We start from the raw sequence: 18,773 nt of genomic DNA, 5'->3' as shown, positions 1-18,773 counted from the left end.
GACCAGCCCTCCGGTCATGGTGGCTCCGCGCCCTCAAGAGCCCCTGGTGCTTTACCTCGCCACCACTCCCTACTCCACCAGCGCAACCCTAGTGGCGGTTAGGGAGGAGCGTCGAATCAAAACCACAACAGCAGCCCGGGACAAGGCAAAATAGGAACAAGGAAGGCCCACAGAAACCACCACTGCGGCTGAGGAGGATCAGCCGCCGCAGAGGAGTGCACCGGAGGCGGAAGAGGCCCCTCTCCCAGATGGCCAGCCTCCGGAGGCCTCATCGCCTCAGGAGGCGCCATGGTCTCCGGAGGGCGCCACCAGCACTGAAGCACCCAACCTCGTTGAGCACCCAGTGTACTTCATCAGCACGGTGTTGCGGGACGTGAGGGCACGGTACCCCATGCCTCAGAAGCTCCTCCTCGCGCTACTGGTGGCCTCGCGCAAGCTGCGGCACTATTTTCAGGGTCACCCCATCAAGGTCGTCTCGTCATACCCCTTGGAGAGAGTGCTCAGGAGCCCTAACTCAGCCGGAAGGGTCGCTGAGTGGAACATAGAACCGCAAGCGTTTCAGCTCGAATTCAGCACGACCGGAGTCATCAAGGGAGCAGCATTAGCGGATTTTGTGGCAGAATGGACGGAGGCACCAGGCCTTAAGGCCGACGAGGATCGATCCCTCTCCCCGGGAAGCAAGGCGCCAGAAGGCTGGGTCATGTACTTCGATGGGGCGTTCTCCAGGCATGGCGCCGGGGCTGGGGCTGTGCTTATATCGCCCACTCAGGACAAGCTCTACTACGCTATACAACTCTGTTTCCAGCAAGGTGAAAAGGTCTCCAACAACATAGCGGAGTATGAAGGTCTAATAGCGGGCTTGAAGGCCGCAGCTGCCCTGGGGGTGAAACGCCTCACCATCAAGGGCGATTCGCAGCTCCTTGTCAATTTCTCCAACAAGGTGTATGAGCCGAAAGATGAGCACATGGAAGCCTACCTTGCGGAGGTCCGCAGGATGGAGAAGCAGTTTTGGGGGTTGGAGTTGCAGCATGTGCCCCATGGCACCAATCAGGAGGCCGACGACATCGCCAAACGGGCGTCCAGGCAGTTACCTCAGGAGCCTGGCGTCTTTGAGGAGCGGCTCTTCAAGCCCTCAGCCCTGCCGTCATTGTCAAACACGGCTCAGCCTCGGGAGGAGCTCCCCCAGCCACCTGCCTCAGGAGCCCCGGTCTATGGCCCGGCCTCAGGAGCACGCCTGCTCCTGACGATGGAGCCTCAGGAGGGGTACTGGATCACGGAGCTCCAGAGTTACTTAACACAAGGGACCCTGCCAGAGAAGGAGGAGGAAGCGGAGCATGTGGCACGGCTGGCCACGGCATACTGCATCAAGGATGGAGAGCTCTACCGGAAGCGACCAAACGATGTATCCCTGCGCTGCATCTCCAGGGAGCAAGGAAAGGGACTGCTGGAAGATATACACGGCAGAGACTGTGGACATCATTCATCATCACGGACCCTCGTCGGCAAGGCGTTCCGTAGTGGGTTTTATAGGCCCACCGCACTCAATGACGCCGTCGAACTGGTGAAGGCTTGTGAGGCCTGCCAGTTCCATGCCAAGCAGATCCATCGGCCGGCAGGAGGCCTGCAGACTATACCCCTTTCGTGGCCGTTCGCAGTTTGGGGGCTAGACATCCTGGGCCCGTTTCCTCGGGCGCCAGGGGGCTACCGCTACCTCTACGTCGCCGTGGACAAGTTCACCAAGTGGGCTGAAGTAGAGGCCGTCCGCACCATCCCCGCGGGTTCCGCGGTCAAGTTCATCAGGGGCATCGTGAGCCGGTTCAGGGTGCCGAACTGCATCATCACAAACAACGGTTCGTAGTTCACCAGTAACCTCTTCAAAACATACTGTGCTAACCTTGGAACGCAGATATGTTACGCTTCGGTGGCACACCCCCGAAGCAACGGCCAGGCCGAGCGAGCCAACGCAGAGGTCCTGAGGGGCCTCAAGAACAGGACGTTCAAGAAGAAGCTGGAGGCCTGCGGCAGAGGTTGGTACGATGAGCTTCAGTCCATGTTGTGGTCCATCCGCACAACCGCGACCAAGCCGACTGGAGAGACCCCGTTCTTCCTGGTCTACGGAGCTGAAGCGGTCCTCCCTCATGAGGTCAGATGTCACTCCGCACGGGTCCTGGCGTTCGACGAGGCGCGGCAGGACGCCATGCGGGGGATGGACCTCGTGCTGGGGGAGGAACGTCGCCGAGAAGCCACGCTGCGAGCGGCGAGGTACCAACATGCACTGCGACGATATCACTGCCGCAACATCCGCCCTAGAACTCTCGAGGTAGGAGGCCTCGTGCTCAGGCGGGTTCTCTCCAGGGAGGGACTGCACAAGCTCTCTCCCATGTGGGAGGGCCCGTTCAAGGTTGTTCATGTTTCCAGGCCTGGCTCCGCGCGCTTGGAGACTCAGGAGGGGGTGCCGGTCCAGAACGCATGGAACATCCAGCACCTCCGGAGGTTCTACCCCTAAAAAGGCCCAGAGCCTGTGAAGAAGGCGAATGCCTGTGAAGATTATCCTTTTTGGAAAAGGCCCAGAGCCTGTGAAGAAGGCGAATGCCTGTGAAGATTATCCTTTTTGGAAAAGGCCCAGAGCCTGTGAAGAAGGCGAATGCCTGTGAAGCTGTCGCGTTTTGGAAAAGGCCCAGAGCCTGTGAAGAGGGTAAATGCCCGTGAAGATTGCTTCCCCCAAGAAAGGCCCGGAGCCTGTGAAGAAGGCCAACGCCTGTGAAGCTCGCCGCCCGTGACACTCTCACGTAATAATGAGTTGGGGCTGTACACGCCCCGGAGTCTCAAGAGCGCCGGCCTCAGGCCCTGGGGCTCCCTCCCACGCCCAGTGGCAGCACTTAGCTCCGCGCTGGTGAGAAGACGTCGAAGACTAGATTAGGTGCCGGACGCGGCTTTTTCATTTGCTTTCCGCAGTTGGCTTGTTCATTCTCATTCGAAGTTTTGTTGAAGCTGTTACCATCTTTGACTTGCGGTTCTTCGACTTTTCACTCTCCTGCCTCGATTTCTCTTATGCAAGGCCTCGCGAGGGGGGCAGCCAAGCGCCCTCGTGAGTGTTTCTGTCCTAGTCGTTCAAAGGTTTTGCGACCTGGGTCCATTACAGGAGCACCCCTCTAGTCCGTGCCCCACGGGCACCGCGACACGAACACAGGGCCTGGGTCGGTCGCCCCCCCACGGCTGGGGCCGAGAACTATCCACGCGCGGGCACATAGCCGGAAGGCACGATAATGGAAGCAAAGCGATGATTAACAGCAATAACCCAAACACACCCCCGCGGGGATCCACGCTACTGTCTTTTTACGCAGGAAAAAGGAAAAGAAAGAGCAAATCAGGCGCAGCTCGCCTCACACCGGCCTGCAGGGAAGACTCGAGCTGCCTCCGGGGCTCAGGCAGACTCCCTCTCGCGCTTCACCGAGGCGCGACGGCGGGCAGACGCGCTACCACCTTCCAAGCAGGTACGGCGGCGTGGAGGCTGACCGCGGCCACTGCTAGAAGAGTCGCCGCCTGAAGAAGAACCGGTGAAGCTTGGGGAACCCTGAGCGCCGCCAATCACGCGAGCGCTGTCCTCTCCATCATCGTCGGGGCTGGGTCCCCGACCACGGTCGTCGTCCTCAGGGTAGCACCCTGCGCGGCGACCATCTTCCCCAAACACCCTCACGTAGAGGGTGGCATCGCCGTCAAACTTGAAGTGCAGGGTGCACCGACGGCTCAGGCCACGCGCGCGGGCAAACGTCTGCCAACCGCGGGTCAAGGCCAGGCTCCCGGCTGCGGAGACCTCCAGTGAAGCCCATGAGGCCCGGCTGCAGCAGCCGTCTGCCTAAAGCCAGAGGCCGCCCGGGGCGCCGGCCGGGAGCTCGCCGAGGAGGAAGCGAGGAAGTTGAAGCCGGGTGCTAGTCGGCTCCGCCGACCACACAACGAACTCCGGCAGCACCTCTACAGCGCGAAAGCGTGACCTAGGGGAACGCGCGACCGAAGCGCGCCCCCCCGGCCGCAGCTGTCCGCCCGTCACCGTGCTGGAAATCATCTCCACGGCCGCGGGGAGCTGCCGTGGTGGCCACAGGATGTTTGCGAGGGCGCCCTCGGCCGCGCTTGGGCGGGGGAGAGGCAGGCTCAACCTGGCAAGCCTTCCCCTTCTCTGCGGCCGAGAACCTCCTCGACGGAGCCATGAAGAAGACGGAGAAGCAAGGGGGGATGAACTGGAAGGGCGCACGCCGCTCCGTACTTATAGCCGGCGAGGGCCAACCGTCGGCCTCCACGATCGCAGGTAATCATGACCCGCTTTGCATACAGGGGCTTGTCCAATCCGTGCAGTTGCCGAGGCACCATGGGGAAGTGGAGACGCCCACGTCCAATCAACCGCCATGCGGCGCCCAAGGCCGCAGGCTTTTAGGGCCCGCAGCGCTTCGCTCTTGCCCTTTCGCCTCCCTGCACGGCCAAGTCCGGGCGTGCCTTGGGCCCGGGGGCTACTGTCGGCGTTCTGGGAACGGGGGTCCCCAGACTTGCCTGCCTGCGGCCTGCGGCGTGGCTCGAGGAGGGGCTCAGCACGGCCCATCTTCATCAACACAGACCCAAGACCCTCGCGAGGGGCCAAGCCTCGCGGGGCGGACGACACGGAGCTTCCTCGGGCACGGCCTCATCAGGCTGACTCGCGAGGAGGCGGAGAGATCAAGGCGGGGTACCTCACGAGGTGCCCGTGACGCAAGCCATGACGACCAAGGGCACCAGGCGGGCGCCAGCCCGTGCAGTGTCCTCCTTTCCTCTTTGGTGCAAGGGGAGCAAGCGTAGGCGAGAGCATCAAGCAAAGGCACCCGTTTCGGTGCAACGAGACCAAGACCAGCCCAACGGCAGGGAGGAAGTCATTGTGGAGCCCAAGCCAGCGTCACCACCAGAGCCTTTGGCAGGCGAGGACCAACTTTAGTCAGGATAAGTGTACCACATGTTCCCCTTCAAAATGGCCAATTGTTGGCGCCCTTCCCTCTCAATATTTGGGAAGAGGCCCAGGGCCTTTGCCTATAAATAGGACTAGCCACCCCCAGGGTAGGGGCAATCGGCCAATCCAGAAACAAGCTGGGATCGGATCGAGTAGCATCACACAGAGAGAGAAAGAGAAGGGTGACTGAACTCCTCCTAGCAGTTCATCGTCCCAACCAAGAACAGACCCTCGCGAGGCTGTTCTTCCTTGTATTGCGCATCATCATCAGCCCAAGAGGCAATCCACCACACCACAAACTAGAGTAGGGTATTACACCACAATGGTGGCCCGAACTAGTATAAACCCTGTGTCTCTTGTGCTGTTCTTTCATAGCTTAGATCTTAGCGAGGCGGTGGGGTGCATGTAGGTAGAAGGCGAAATCTCCGTGCGCACCCTAGTGTTCGAACCTCAAGGGACTGCCGGAACCCGAAATCCGACATGTTAGGTCAAGAACAACAAGTAATCAAAGCAATCTGTCCTAGTATGGCTAGCTGATGCAAACGAGTAATTGAACGGATGTGTGAGCAAATCTTACATATCAAGAAAATAAGCATAGAAGGAGGCTTAAAGACCATCACTTGACTGACCAGATTTAAGGGGCATTTAAACATCATGTGCAACGTATGAACTAACATAAACATTGCATATTCCATATTCTACAATGAAATGCACATGTATTAGGTTATGCCATGTATGATGATGCCTAAATGTACACTATAGCAGGTAGGAGTGATTCATCATTGCACGCACAATTGAATTGCAGGTTAAGGGCCAGTTCTATTCCGCCCTTTCAGAGCTTATTGTCAAAATAAGCCATAAAAGATGTAAAGAAGTCATTTTTGAGTTATGGGCTTGGGCTTAACTTATTTCGCTTTGGAGGGGGGTGTTTCGGGTAGAAGCTCACAAAAAATTGAAGGGAAGGGGAATAGTGAAATGACTCTGTTGTCTGCCTATATTACACTCAAAATGCAACTGCTCACGCCTACGTCACTAACCCTCAAGTAAAAACAAACATGAAAGCGTTCTTTGCCCTGCCCGCTTGCATCTACTCTTCCATTTCCCTCTACCTCGATCTCGTGCCTGCAACGCTAGGGTTCCTCCAGCAAGCCGTCGCCACTGGTCCCATTTGGCCTGGTCCTCGAGATGCTCTGTCCAGCTAGGCTACATGGCCGGCGGGTAGGGCCAAATCTCCCCGGCTGCTCCTCCCTCTGGCGCCGCCCCTCATTTTTATGGTCTCCAGCAGCTGCTCCACTGTGGTCCGTCCAACGCACTACTCCGGCGGGCGCCGCACAACTACGGATGATGCCACACTGCGGCAGAAGGAACCTTATTCCCCCTACCCTCCTCCTAGGCCGTGGCCTTGAGGTGCTGTTGAAGGATGAGCTCATCCAACAAGGTGAGGATCTCCTCTGATTTTTTGCCAAATTTTCATTCTGATCCACTATATGATGAATTGCTATGAGATGCTTCTGATGCTGCTATATGATGCATTGCTATGAGCTGATCCTACTGCTGCTATATGATGAATTGCTATGAGCTGCTGCTGCTATATATATGATGAGTTGTTATAAGCTGCTCCCGCTGCTGTTATATGATGAATTGCTATGAGCTACTCCTGCTGCTGCTATATGATGAATTGCTATGAGCTTCTCCTGATGCTGCTATATGATGAATTTCTATGAGCTGCTCCTGCTACTGCTATATGATGAATTGCTATGAGCTGCTGCTGGTATATGATGAATTGCACACTGCTGCTGCTGTATGATGAGTTGCTATGAGCTGCTGCTGCTATATGATGCTTTCAGGTGGTGCTGCTATATGATAATAACCAACCACTTGGACCGTCGAATTTTAATAAATAATTGTTCTTCATTTAAATGTGGGTCATGCGTTCTTCGTTTAAATTAGGCAATGGGATCTCTATGGAAGACATTGACCAAAGTAGATTGTGCCAAGTAGATGGTATCTTTGTATTTGCATTTTGAACAAACAGTGATGGTCTGTTTTCCTATCATATTAATTACTGCACTAGGTTCAATTTGTGATGTTTGCAAGTCAATTTAATTTTCATGTGGGCAGCAAAATGACAAAATATAATGCAATCTAGACTTTTCACTAATCATACCAAAGATAAGCTGAAAAGGAAGGCAATGAAAAGAACTAATTGGCTTATTACCTAGAGCTTATATTCACAGGTGCTTATTTTCTTAGGATAACTCGTAATAATAGTCCCTAAGAAACTTGGCCAATAGAACTGACATACAAATAACATGTCACGATGATTGAAATGGAGGAGTGACCTACTATAGCACACTGTATAGGTGTTGGGGAACATAGTATTTTCAAAAAAAATCCTACGATCACGTAAGATCTATCTAGGAGATGCATAGCAACGAGAGGGAATAGTGTGTCCATGTACCCTCATAGACCGAAAGCGGAGGCGTTTAGTAAGGCAGTTGATGTGGTCGAACTTCTTCACAATCCAACCGATCAAGTACCGAACGTACGGCACCTCCGCGTTCAGCACACGTTCAGGTCGATGACGTCCCTCATGCTCTTGATCCAGTTGAGGACGAGGGTGAGTTCCATCAGCACGACGGAGTGATGACAGTGATGATGAACTTACCGGCGCAGGGCTTCGCCTAAGCACTACGACGATATGACCGAGGTGTGTAACTATGGAGGGGGAACCGCACACGGCTAATAGAAGGCTTGGTGTGTTTTGGGGTGCCCCCTTGGCCACGTATATAAAGGAGGGAGGAGGAGGAGGCCGTCCTAGGAGGGGCGCACCTATAGGGGGAGTCCAACAAGGATTCCCAATCCTAGTTGGAGTCCCCTTCCTTTTCGAAGAGGGGAGGGATGGAAGGAGTAGGAGAGGGAGAAGGAAAGAGAGGGGGGTGCCACCCCCTCCCTAGTCCAATTCGGACTTGCCATGGGGGGGGGGCGCGGCCAACCCTTGAGGACCTTCTCTCCTTTCCCGTATGGCCCATTAAGGCCCACTACTTCCCCCGGCGAATTCCCGTAACTCTCCGGTACTCCAAAAAATACCCGAACCACTCAGAACCTTTCGGATGTATGAATATAGCCTTCCAATATATCGATCTTTACATTTCGATCATTTCGAGACTCCTCGTCATGTATGTGATCTCATTCGGGACTCCGAACAATCTTTGGTCATCAAATTGCATAACTCATAATACAAATCATCATCGAACGTTAAGCGTGCGGACCCTACGGGTTTGAGAACTATGTAGACATGACCGAGACACATCTCAAGTCAATAACCAATAGCGGAACCTCGATGCTCATATTGGCTCCTACATATTCTACAAAGATCTTTATCGTTCAACCCGCATAACAACATACATTGTTCCCTTTGTCATTGGTATGTTACTTGCCCGAGATTTGATCGTCGGTATCATCATACCTAGTTCAATCTCGTTACTGCCAAATCTCTTTACTCGTTCCGTAATGCATCATCCCGCAGCTAACTCATTAGTCACATTGCTTGCAAGGCTTATAGTGATGAGCATTACCGAGAGGGCCCAGAGATACCTCTCCGACACACGGAGTGACAAATCCTAATCTCGATCTATGCCAACCACTACTGGAATCAGCTACTTTGCCATCTGCCAGCTCTTTGCCATCAGCTAGCTGACGGCAAAGAAGCTCTTTGCCATCAGCTACCCAAAAGCAGACGGCAAAGAACTGGCTGATGGCAAAGAAGGTCTTTGCCATCAGCCAGTTCTTTGCCATCCGCTAGCGGACGGCAAAGATTCTTTGCCGTCAGCTGGCAGATGGCAAAGAGGGAGGTGGCCCACACTAACGGGCTGATGAGTGAAAACCTAATGGGGCCCCTCTTTGCCGTCCGCTAGCAGACGACAAAGAGTAATAAACGGACGGCAAAGGGGGGCGGACGGCAAACATATAGGATACTAACGGCCGAGCCCCACCCCCCGCCCATCTCTGTTTCTGTGCCCCCTCTCCTCCCCCGACGACCACCGCCACCCGCCGCCGCCCCCGCCACCCAACGCCGCCCCCTTGCCCCTCCTCCCCTCGCCCCGTCGCCCCACCGTCCCAACCAGCCGCCGCCGCCACCACCGCCGCCACCCGCCATCGCCCCCTGGCCCCACCGCCCCTCGCCCCGTCGCCCCCACCACCGGCCACCGCCCGGCGCCCCGCCCCGGCGCCTCGTCGCCCCCACCACCTGCCACCGCCCGGCGCCCCGCCCCGTCGTCCCCACCACCCGCCACCGCCCGGCGCCCCGCCCCGTCGCCCCCACCACCCGTCACCACCTGGTGCCCCGGCGCCTCATCGCCCCGTCGCCCCCACCACCCGCCACCGCCCGGCGCCCCAACCAGGCTCGCCGTCGCCCCTGCGCCCGACCCCGACCCGCCGGAGCCAGGCCCGCCGCCGCTGCCCTAACCGCGGCCGTCCACCACCATCCCCTGCCCCCGGAGCCAAGTGAGCATTTTTTTGTTTTTTCTACTGTTTTTCTTTGCTGTTTATGTTTAATTAGTTTATTGATAGGTTTAGGTTAGTGGTTGGTTTAGGTTACTGCTAGATTTAGGTTTAGATAATTAGAAGAAGAAGAAAGTTGAATAAAAGAAGAAGTAGAAGAAGAGGAAAAAGGAAAAAAGGAAGAAGAATAAGAAGAAAGTTGAAAAACAGAACAATATAGAAGAGGAAAAAGGAGAAGAAGAAAGAAGAAGAAGAAGAAGAAGAAGAAGAAGAAGAAAGAAGAGGAGGAGGAGGAGGAAGAGGAGGGAGAAGAAGAAAGAAAAGAAGAAGAAGAAAGAAGAAGAAGATCCCGACACGCCACCCCGACACCCCGGCACGACAACCCGACCCCGACCCCCGACCCCCGACACCCCGGCAGTGACACGCCACCCCCGACACCCGGGCCCGACACCCCGACCTCGACCCCCGACCCCCGACCCCCGACACCCCGACCCCGACCCCCGACACCCGACCCCGACACGCCACCCCGACACCCAGGCCTGACACCCCGACCCCGACCCCCGACACCCTGACACCACACCCCGACCCCGACACGACACCCCGACACCCCGACACCCGACCTTGACCCCGACCCCCCGACACCTGACCCCCTGACCCCCCAACCCCGACACCACACCCCGACACCCCGACCCCGACACCACACCTCGACAACCGACCCCCTGACCCCGACACCCCGACCCCGACACGACACCCTGACCCCCCGACCTCGAAACAGCACCCCGACCCCGACACCGACACGACACCCCGACCCCCGACACCTCCCGAAAAGGTGTTCTTTGGCCTTCCAGAGGCCGACGGGGTCATATATTTGTGAATTATTAGTTAGGTCATATATTCTTCGATTTTGTTATGAAAAACATCATATATAATTGTGTTGACCGGGTAGTTTTAAATGTGCAGTTGTTTCATCGTTGAGAGGTTTGGTGTTCGACGACCTCGCCGTGCGTCTGACGAGCTCTGCCCCTTCATTCGTGGGTGAGCACAAATGACATGTCCTCCTCCCCCATTAATTATTTGCTATATTCCGATGAAGCTTGATAGCTAGCTATATATGTGTCTTGAATCATCAGTATGCATAACCAATATGTGTCTCCCGTTCGAAAGCGTCATAGTTATAAATATGCATGCATTTGCATATTTATAACCTTGATTCTTTCGAATTGTCCAACGCTATCCATGGACAGCCCGAGTATGTGTAGATTGGGTTCGTTTTCCCATATGCTTTGCTCCGGATCTGACGCATAAATTTCGTCAGTGCCTTCCCTGTTGTTCTCCGGGTACACATCCTCTCTTTTTATTGCAGAGACGTGTATCAGGAGAACAGCGGGGAGGTGCTGCCAAAATTTTGCGTCGGATCCGGAGCATAGCATGGGAAAATGAACCCAATCTACACATACACGGGTGGGATTAGGACCTATCATTACCTATTAGAGTGTAGGTTGCATGGACGTAATAAAATTGACAAAGTAGATCAACTGATGAATATATACATGGTGAATTACATATATAATTGTTGTGTGTCCAGTAGCTCTGAAAGTCAAGATGAGAAGATGAGTGACCATGCATGGATGTATACCGGTCACACTGGTCAGAACAAATGGAGCGCTGAATGGTTCACAAAAACCAAGGGGTTTGTGCAAGCCGCATTTGCAAATGGCCAGAAGAAAACCTGGTGCCCCTGTTTCCGGTGCGGCAATTGGGAAAAGAAGACAGAGGCAGAAATGGGCAAACACCTGCAGAAGAGTGGTTTTACGCCGGATTATACGGTGTGGACATTTCATGGTGAGTCTGCCCAACGTGACCGAGCTGAGGTTGATCGTCGTCGCACCGACGAGCATGGTACCGGGATGGAAAACATGGTGCAAGACTATGATGATGCTCGGGATCTGGATGAGGAGATGGAGGAATCTGCAAAGGCCTTCATTGAAATGTTGGAGTCTTCAAAACGTCCGCTCCACGAGCACACTGAGCTTTGTCAGTTGGATGCCATCTCACAAGTAATGGCTCTGAAGGCTCAGTTCAACTTGGGCAGAGAATGCTATGACGCAATTATGACAGTATTTGGACGCTTTCTACCCAAAGGCCATGTAATGCCTGCAAACCTGTACCAGTCGGAAAAAATCCTCTGTGCACTGAAGATGCCCTATGAGAAGATACATGCTTGTGAGAAAGGATGTGCCTTATTTAGGCTTGACTATGCGGACTTGAACTATTGTCCCATTTGCAAGTCCTCCAGGTATATTGTGGTAGACAACAGTATGGGTGAGAAGACACAGACCAAAATCCCCGTTAGTGTTCTTCGGTATATGCCAATCATACCAAGACTTCAACATCTTTTCATGGTCGAAGAGACGGCCAGACAGATGACATGGCACAAAACAGGCAAAAGAACCGAACTAGATGCAGATGGGAATCTGATGATGGTACACACATCAGATGGTGTTGCGTGGAAAAAGTTTGATGAATTACATGCTGACAAAGCGGCAGATCCGAGGCATCCTCGAGTCGGCATCAGCACGGATGGGTTCAGTGTGTTTGGTATGACGGGAACCCAATACAGTTGTTGGCCCGTATTTGTCTTTCCACTCAATCTCCCCCCGGACAGATTATGCAAAGAAAGAACATTTTCCTGACGTTGATAATTCCAGGGCCCAACTATCCGGGGAAAAATATGAATGTGTACATGCAGCCGCTTAAGGACGAATTGCATGAAGCCTGGGATAATGGGTTCAAGACATACGACGCCTTTAGCAAACGGAACTTCATAATGCATGTCTGGTACATGTACTCGACGCATGACTTGCCGGCGTATGCGCTATTCATTGGCTGGTGTGTGCATGGAAGGTTCCCGTGCCCCACATGCAAGGGAGCTCTTGAGTTTCGTTGGCTTCAGGCCAGTCACAAGTTTTCTTGCTTCGACATGCATAGACAGTTCCTGGATCCTCGCCATAAGTTCAGGAAAGACAAGAAGAACTTCATCAGGGGTAGAGTTGTCAAAAACTCTGCACCACCTGCATTGACAGGCCAACAAACCCTGGATCAGTTAAATGCTCTCGAGCCTGATCCACAACGTCCAGGGTACTTCAAGGGGTATAATACTAAGCACGCGTGGACTCACAAAACATGCTTATGGGATCTGCCTTACTTCAAGACCTCCTTTGCCTACACAACATCGACGTGATGCACACTGAGAAGAATATCGCCGAGGCACTTTTTGGTACATTGTTCGGCATAGATTTGAAGTCAAAGGATAATACTAAGGCTAGAGTCGATCTGGAGGCGCTATGTGATAGGCCATTACAAAACATGAAAGAACCGAAAGGAAAGCAGAACTGGACGAAGCCAAAGGCATGGTTCAATCTTGGAAGGCCAGCTATGAGGGAAATTATCTTGTGGGTGCAACAGCAGTTGATGTTCCCCGATGGGTATGCAGCGAATCTAAAGAGGGGAGCGAATCTTGATAAACTGAAGATATTTGGTCTCAAGAGTCATGATTGGCACATATGGATTGAGCGGGTAATGCCGGTGATGTTGCGTGGCTTCATCCCTGAGGATGAATGGCTAGTACTGGCAGAACTCAGCTATTTCTTCCGTGTTCTTTGTGCAAAAGAACTATCACCTGGCGTGCTAGAAGAAATGGAAGAGTTGGCACCGGAGTTGATCTGCAAGTTAGACAAGATCTTTCCACCGGGCTTCTTTAATCCAATGCAACATTTGATTTTGCATCTCCCGTCCGAGGCAAGATTGGGGGGGCCCACGCAAAATCGTTGGTGCTAGCCAACTGAGAGGATGCAGAAGACGCTTCGAGAAAAATGTAAAAATAAACGTAGAATTGAAGCATCGATGGCTGAGGCATTCATCACAGAGGAGGCAGCAAACTTCGTAACAGCGCACTACGAAGCCAAAAATCGTCATTTGCATAATCCGAAGCCTCGGTACAATGCTGACGACCCTAAAAAGGGTGGATCCAACCTCAGCCTATTCAAAGGGAATCTCGCACCAGCTAGTGTTTCATATCCAGTATCTTGGGATAACGAAGAATGGCGGACCATTTCGTTGTATATCTTCAACAACCTGATAGAAGTGCGGCCGTACATCAAGTAAGTTATCGGTACATTGTTTCGCAACTTCTATTTCCTTTGAACTGCTCTTATTCCTGGATATGTCATACAGTCGATACGTCGCCATATTCTCGTATGGAGCGGAGATCCAAAAGGATTCCGTCGAAGAGTATGAGCTTCTCGCAAAGCAAGGAGGCAGCTATCCCGGTTTCATCTCTTGGTTCAAACAAACGGTAATTTCTATTAGACAATTTCATTTCATTCGCTAATTTGTGCGTAATGCAACAATCCTTTTATATTAAACTTGTAGGCTAATTCAGAGTCTATGGACGCCGAATTGAGACAAGTCGCTAATGCATTTAACTATAAGGTCCGTTCATTTGACAAGTACGACATCAACGGGTATCGCTTTTGTACCTATGGCAAAGAGCTATCTATGGCCGACCAAAAGTCTACAAATTGTTGTGTATCTGCTATCGGCAAAGGAGGTACTGAGTATTATGTGAGAGTTGAAGCAATTTATGAACTTCTGTTCTATGGTGAAAACCCACCGAATGTCGTAGTCTTCAAATGTTATTGGTTTCAGCCAAAGGAGACTAGAAGGACTCATGAACATATAGGGCTAGTTGAAATCAACCAAAGCACCCATTTAGATGTTCCTGATGTCTATATTACGGCTCAACAGGCGACCCAAGTATTCTATCTACCGTGGGCCTACCAAACTAATCCAAATCTGAAAGGTTGGGATGTCGTTTATGAAGTGCCGCCACGTGCTAGACTTTCTCCCCCAAAGGAAGAGGATTATGAACCTCACATTAACCCAGGCACATATGAAGGAGAATTCTTCCAAGAGACACGTCTTTCCAAAAAGCGTTTCAAGAACCGCTATACTTCACCCCAAAACATTAAAGTAGACAGCGACAATGAATCTGACATCACCCCAGAGGAGGAACAAGAAGAGCCAGAACAAGAAGAGGTTACTGCTGCGGATGACCTGTCAATGCTTGACTGATTACGTCAAGGTGGCCTTGCACATGTTGATGCCAATGAACCCTATGAGCCCATCATTGATTATAGTGATGATGATGATTATGCATTTATTGATGATACTGATCGAGATTATTAGTAGTGTCAGGTATTCAATTTTTTTATGTTGTACTTGATGATGATACACTTAAGTGATATACATATTATTATTCATGTCGGTACTTTTTTTTTATGTTGTACTAATTTCGTTTATTCTTTGTCATGGCAGGTGTTGAAAGATGGTGGGCACTGGTCGGGAGCGCGCTGAGGCCCCTTCTTCATCGGCGCGTGGTGCGAGGTCTTCCATTCCACACGCACCTCTCCGCCGAGCGTTGCTGGACAGTATGACGACACCGCCGGGCCCTTCTTCGTCGACCGCGGTGCCCAGCAGGGGACGAGGTAAGAAGAAGAGAGGAGGTGGAGCATGTGGTCGTGGGAGAGGAGGTAGGGTGACTCTTACGGCGCCTTCCTCGCTGCCGCCCCAATTGTTTCACCCGAGCACGTGACTGCTAGGGTGGACTCGTCTGAGGAGGAGGCTGCACGGACTCCGGTCCACGGGTCTTCAGCCCACGAGCCTCGGGTCAACGGGCCTTTGGCCCACGAGACTTGGGCCCACGAGACCCCGGAGGAGCACACGTCTGGATGGGGTAACTGGTCGGGTCAGCCTGAGGAGCCGAGTGGCCATGCTGATGATGGCGGGGAGCCGAGTGGCCATGCTGATGATGGCGGGGAGCCGACTGATGAGGAGGGGCAGGAGGGGGGCAACGTCTACCAGCGTGGTGCTACACGGCTCCCGTCCGTGCCGGCGACCCGCGAGCAGAGGTGGTTGATTGTCCCTGATGGGGAGAGGTATGTGCATTTAATCTTTTTGTACCTTCTGCATTCACGTTTCTTCAAATAACTGATGTGTTGGCCTTGTCATGCTGCAGGGGTTGGGACCACCATGAAAGTGTCCGCCGGCCCAACTCCGTCCTTGGAGTTCTGATTCGGCAAAACTTCTTGGGGTTTGTCATGTTGCCTGGTGAGGGTCGGCTTCCAGAGGTTGGATTGACTTGGGAGCACTACTTGGCTTCCCCGGCCCCGCCGGGTGAGATTATCGACGGTGTCTTGTGCAAGACGAGGGCAGACGTGGTGATCAGAAAGTTCTGGGTAATTGCTCCTTTACACAATTAAAAATATTCAACTAGAGGGCAGACGTGGTGATCAGAAAGTTCTGGGTAATTGCTCCTTTACACAATTAAAAATCTTCAACTAGCTAGTTATTAATTGTACTAATCAATATTGTCTCATTTGATTGCATACATTCTACAGGTGTGAGGAGGGATACGAGGAGGAGGCGGTAGATGTTGTCCACAAGGAGTGCAAGCGCCTACTTCAGAACTTATGACATGAGGTTCGGGTGCAGGCTATTCGAGACTACTACGCCGGGCGTGGTATCAAGAAGCCCAAGCAGGAGTGCCGCGATAAGTTCTTGAGTAAGGAGAAGTACATGAAGGTAATTCCTAAGGGCTTGTACTTCCTTCATTTAGTAATTCATAGCCGTAGCGCTCAAGTTTCTATTTGCTAACTTAGGCCCCTCCGAGATGGTGTGCGGATCGGATGGATTGTTGGGAGGTGTTGGTCAATTCGTGGTGATCAAAAGAATGGCTGGCCACCCACAAAGAGGCCAAGGACAAACGTGCCCAAATGGAAGGTGTGCCACACCACCAAGGCAGCTCCAACTTATTTCAGTATGGGCGGAACTGGGTATGTGGTTTGCTTCATGATTCATGCAATTCATTCATCATGCTAACTTTAGCCCTTTAATTACTAATTTACTTTGTTTCTCTCTTTCAGGCATGCTACAATAAGGCGGATAAGGTGCCAGAGGTGTACGACCTGTATGCCATGGCCCACACTGGCCCTTACAAGAAAGTCAAGGCATTCTCTACGCCTGACCTCGATGATCCAACGAACTTCACCAACATCTCCGCCCACGACAAGCTCGTGCAATATAGAGATCAGGGGAAGGCGAGGAAAGGGGAGGACTTTAACCCGAGCCAGGGTCCCATTGATACAGAGCTGCTGATGATATCTGGTGGCGGGAGGTCCCATGGCTCCATAGCCATGGGAGATGGACTTATCCGTTGTCCTAGCACTCTCCCGGAGATCAAGGCGCGCCAGTCGAGCTCCGGTCCTGAGATAAGGCCTTGTGAACGGCCAGTCCAACTCGCCTTCAAGGTTAGTTATACGTACTCAGCTATCTTTCTCCATTACATTGTGTGCGCTTCCATCAATGATTACAAATGGTCATGTGAGTGGTGTTGCAGGCTGCTATACAGAGTGAGAGAGATAGAAAGGAGAAACTTCTGGCGGAGGTGGCGGAGAGGCAGCGGGAGTTGGAAGAGAGGACGACAAAGATGTTGGAGGAGGAGAGGGCACGGAATGACATGCAGGCAAGGGCCATGTACGAGCTCCTTGTGGTAAGTTTCTTCTGCAGATTACTTGCTAGTCTTAACATTTGAGTCTCATTACTAACTAGTATGACTCTATTGTGAAAACCAAATGTGCAGTCTGTGTGCGAGAAGTCCGGTCAGACCGCTCCGCCGATGCCAGTGATTGCTCCTGGGAGCACGGTGAGTTTAATTTGAATGGACATTACTTGCTAGTCTTAACATTTGAGTGTCATAATGCTAACGAGACATTGGAAATGATCTTTGGTGCAGCTTAACTCCAGAAATGCATCGCACGATCCTTCTCCAGCTACCGGCGCGAGCCAGCCCGCTCCTACACCTCCGTGATCACGGTAAGTTTCTCTAGTGTTTTGCTTAAAAATGCATAAAGACCTAGATCTAGCTTTATTTCCTCCAATATGCTTACCATAATGACCTAGAGTTAACTTCTTTTCCTCCAAAATGACTTAATAAGCTTACTGACCTCATAAACCATCCATTTTACCTAAGTTAGCTCTAAAACGATATGTACTTAGCTTACTTATGTCAAAAATTGCATAATTAACTTAGTTAGCTCATAAACGAGCCATTTTACCTAAGTTAGCTCTAAAATGACTCATTTTACCTTAGTTAGCTTATAAGTGATCCAATTTATCCAAGTTAGCTCTAAAATGACCCATTTTACGTAGATTAGCTCCTAAATGATCCATTTTACCTACGTTAGCTTTAAAATGACCCATTTCACCTAGGTTAGCTCCAAAATGACCCATTTCACCTAGGTTAGCTCCAAAATGACCCATCTTACCTAGGTTAGCTTATAAATGATCCAGTTTATCCAAGTTAGCTCTAAAATGACCCAATTTACCTAGAGTAGCTCCTAAACGATCCATTTCACCTAAGTTAGCTAAAAACGATCCATTTCACCTAAATTAGCTCTTAAATGATCCATTTCACCTAAGTTAGCTAAAAAACGATCCATTTCACCTTAGTTAGCTAAAAAAACGTGGCATTTCACCTTAGTTAGCTCATAAACGACCCATTTCAACTAAGTTAGCTCAAAAACGATCCATTTCACCTTAGTTAGCTCAAAAATGATCCATTTCACCTTAGTTAGCTCAAAAACGATCCATTTCACTTTAGTTAGCTCAAAAACGATGCCCTTCACCTTAGTTAGCTCATAAACGACCCATTTCAACTAAGTTAGCTCATAAATGATCCATTTCAACTAAGTTAGCTCATAAACAACCCATTTCAACTTAGTTAGCTCATAAATGATCCATTTCAACTAAGTTAGCTCATAAACAACCCATTTCAACTTAGTTAGCTCATATATGATCCATTTCACCTAAGTTAGCTCATAAATGACATATACTTCTTGTTCTAGTCTTCTTCTTGTTCTATTCACCTATTTCTAACTTACTTATTTACCATTTTGCAGATTTCACTCACTTCATGGAAGCTAGCTTGCTATGATGGAGTGCTTGCTTTTTCTTTGCTAAAACTTTGCATTGTATCTAGCTTGCTATGATAGAACTTGCTATGTTGATGAAACTTTGCTATGTAATATGTATATGGAACAATGTGTATGGATGGAACTTGATATGTTGATGAAACTTTGCTATGTAATATGTATATGGAATTATGTGCTGGATATGTGATATGTTTGCTGTTAAATATATCTATATATGTCATATATATTTGCTGTGAAAATTGTTGGATTAA

General features: G+C 51.4%; 1 protein-coding gene across 1 annotated transcript in view; it reads left to right on the top strand.

Moving 5' to 3' along the window:
• Nucleotides 1–18,524, top strand: part of LOC147991541 (uncharacterized) — a 62,394-nt gene extending 43,870 nt beyond the window's left edge. The window contains exon 2 of the mRNA XM_087538716.1: nt 18,490–18,524. Coding sequence (XP_087394842.1) covers nt 18,490–18,524 — 35 coding nt within the window. The remainder of the gene's footprint in view (nt 1–18,489) is intronic.
• The last annotated feature ends 249 nt before the right edge of the window (nt 18,525–18,773 follow it).

This window comes from Triticum urartu, chromosome 1A, assembly GCF_056163025.1.
Source record: "Triticum urartu cultivar PI428250 chromosome 1A, HENAU_Tu73, whole genome shotgun sequence".
Taxonomy (NCBI): Eukaryota; Viridiplantae; Streptophyta; class Magnoliopsida; order Poales; family Poaceae; genus Triticum; species Triticum urartu.
This window is presented reverse-complemented; position numbering and strand designations above follow the sequence as displayed.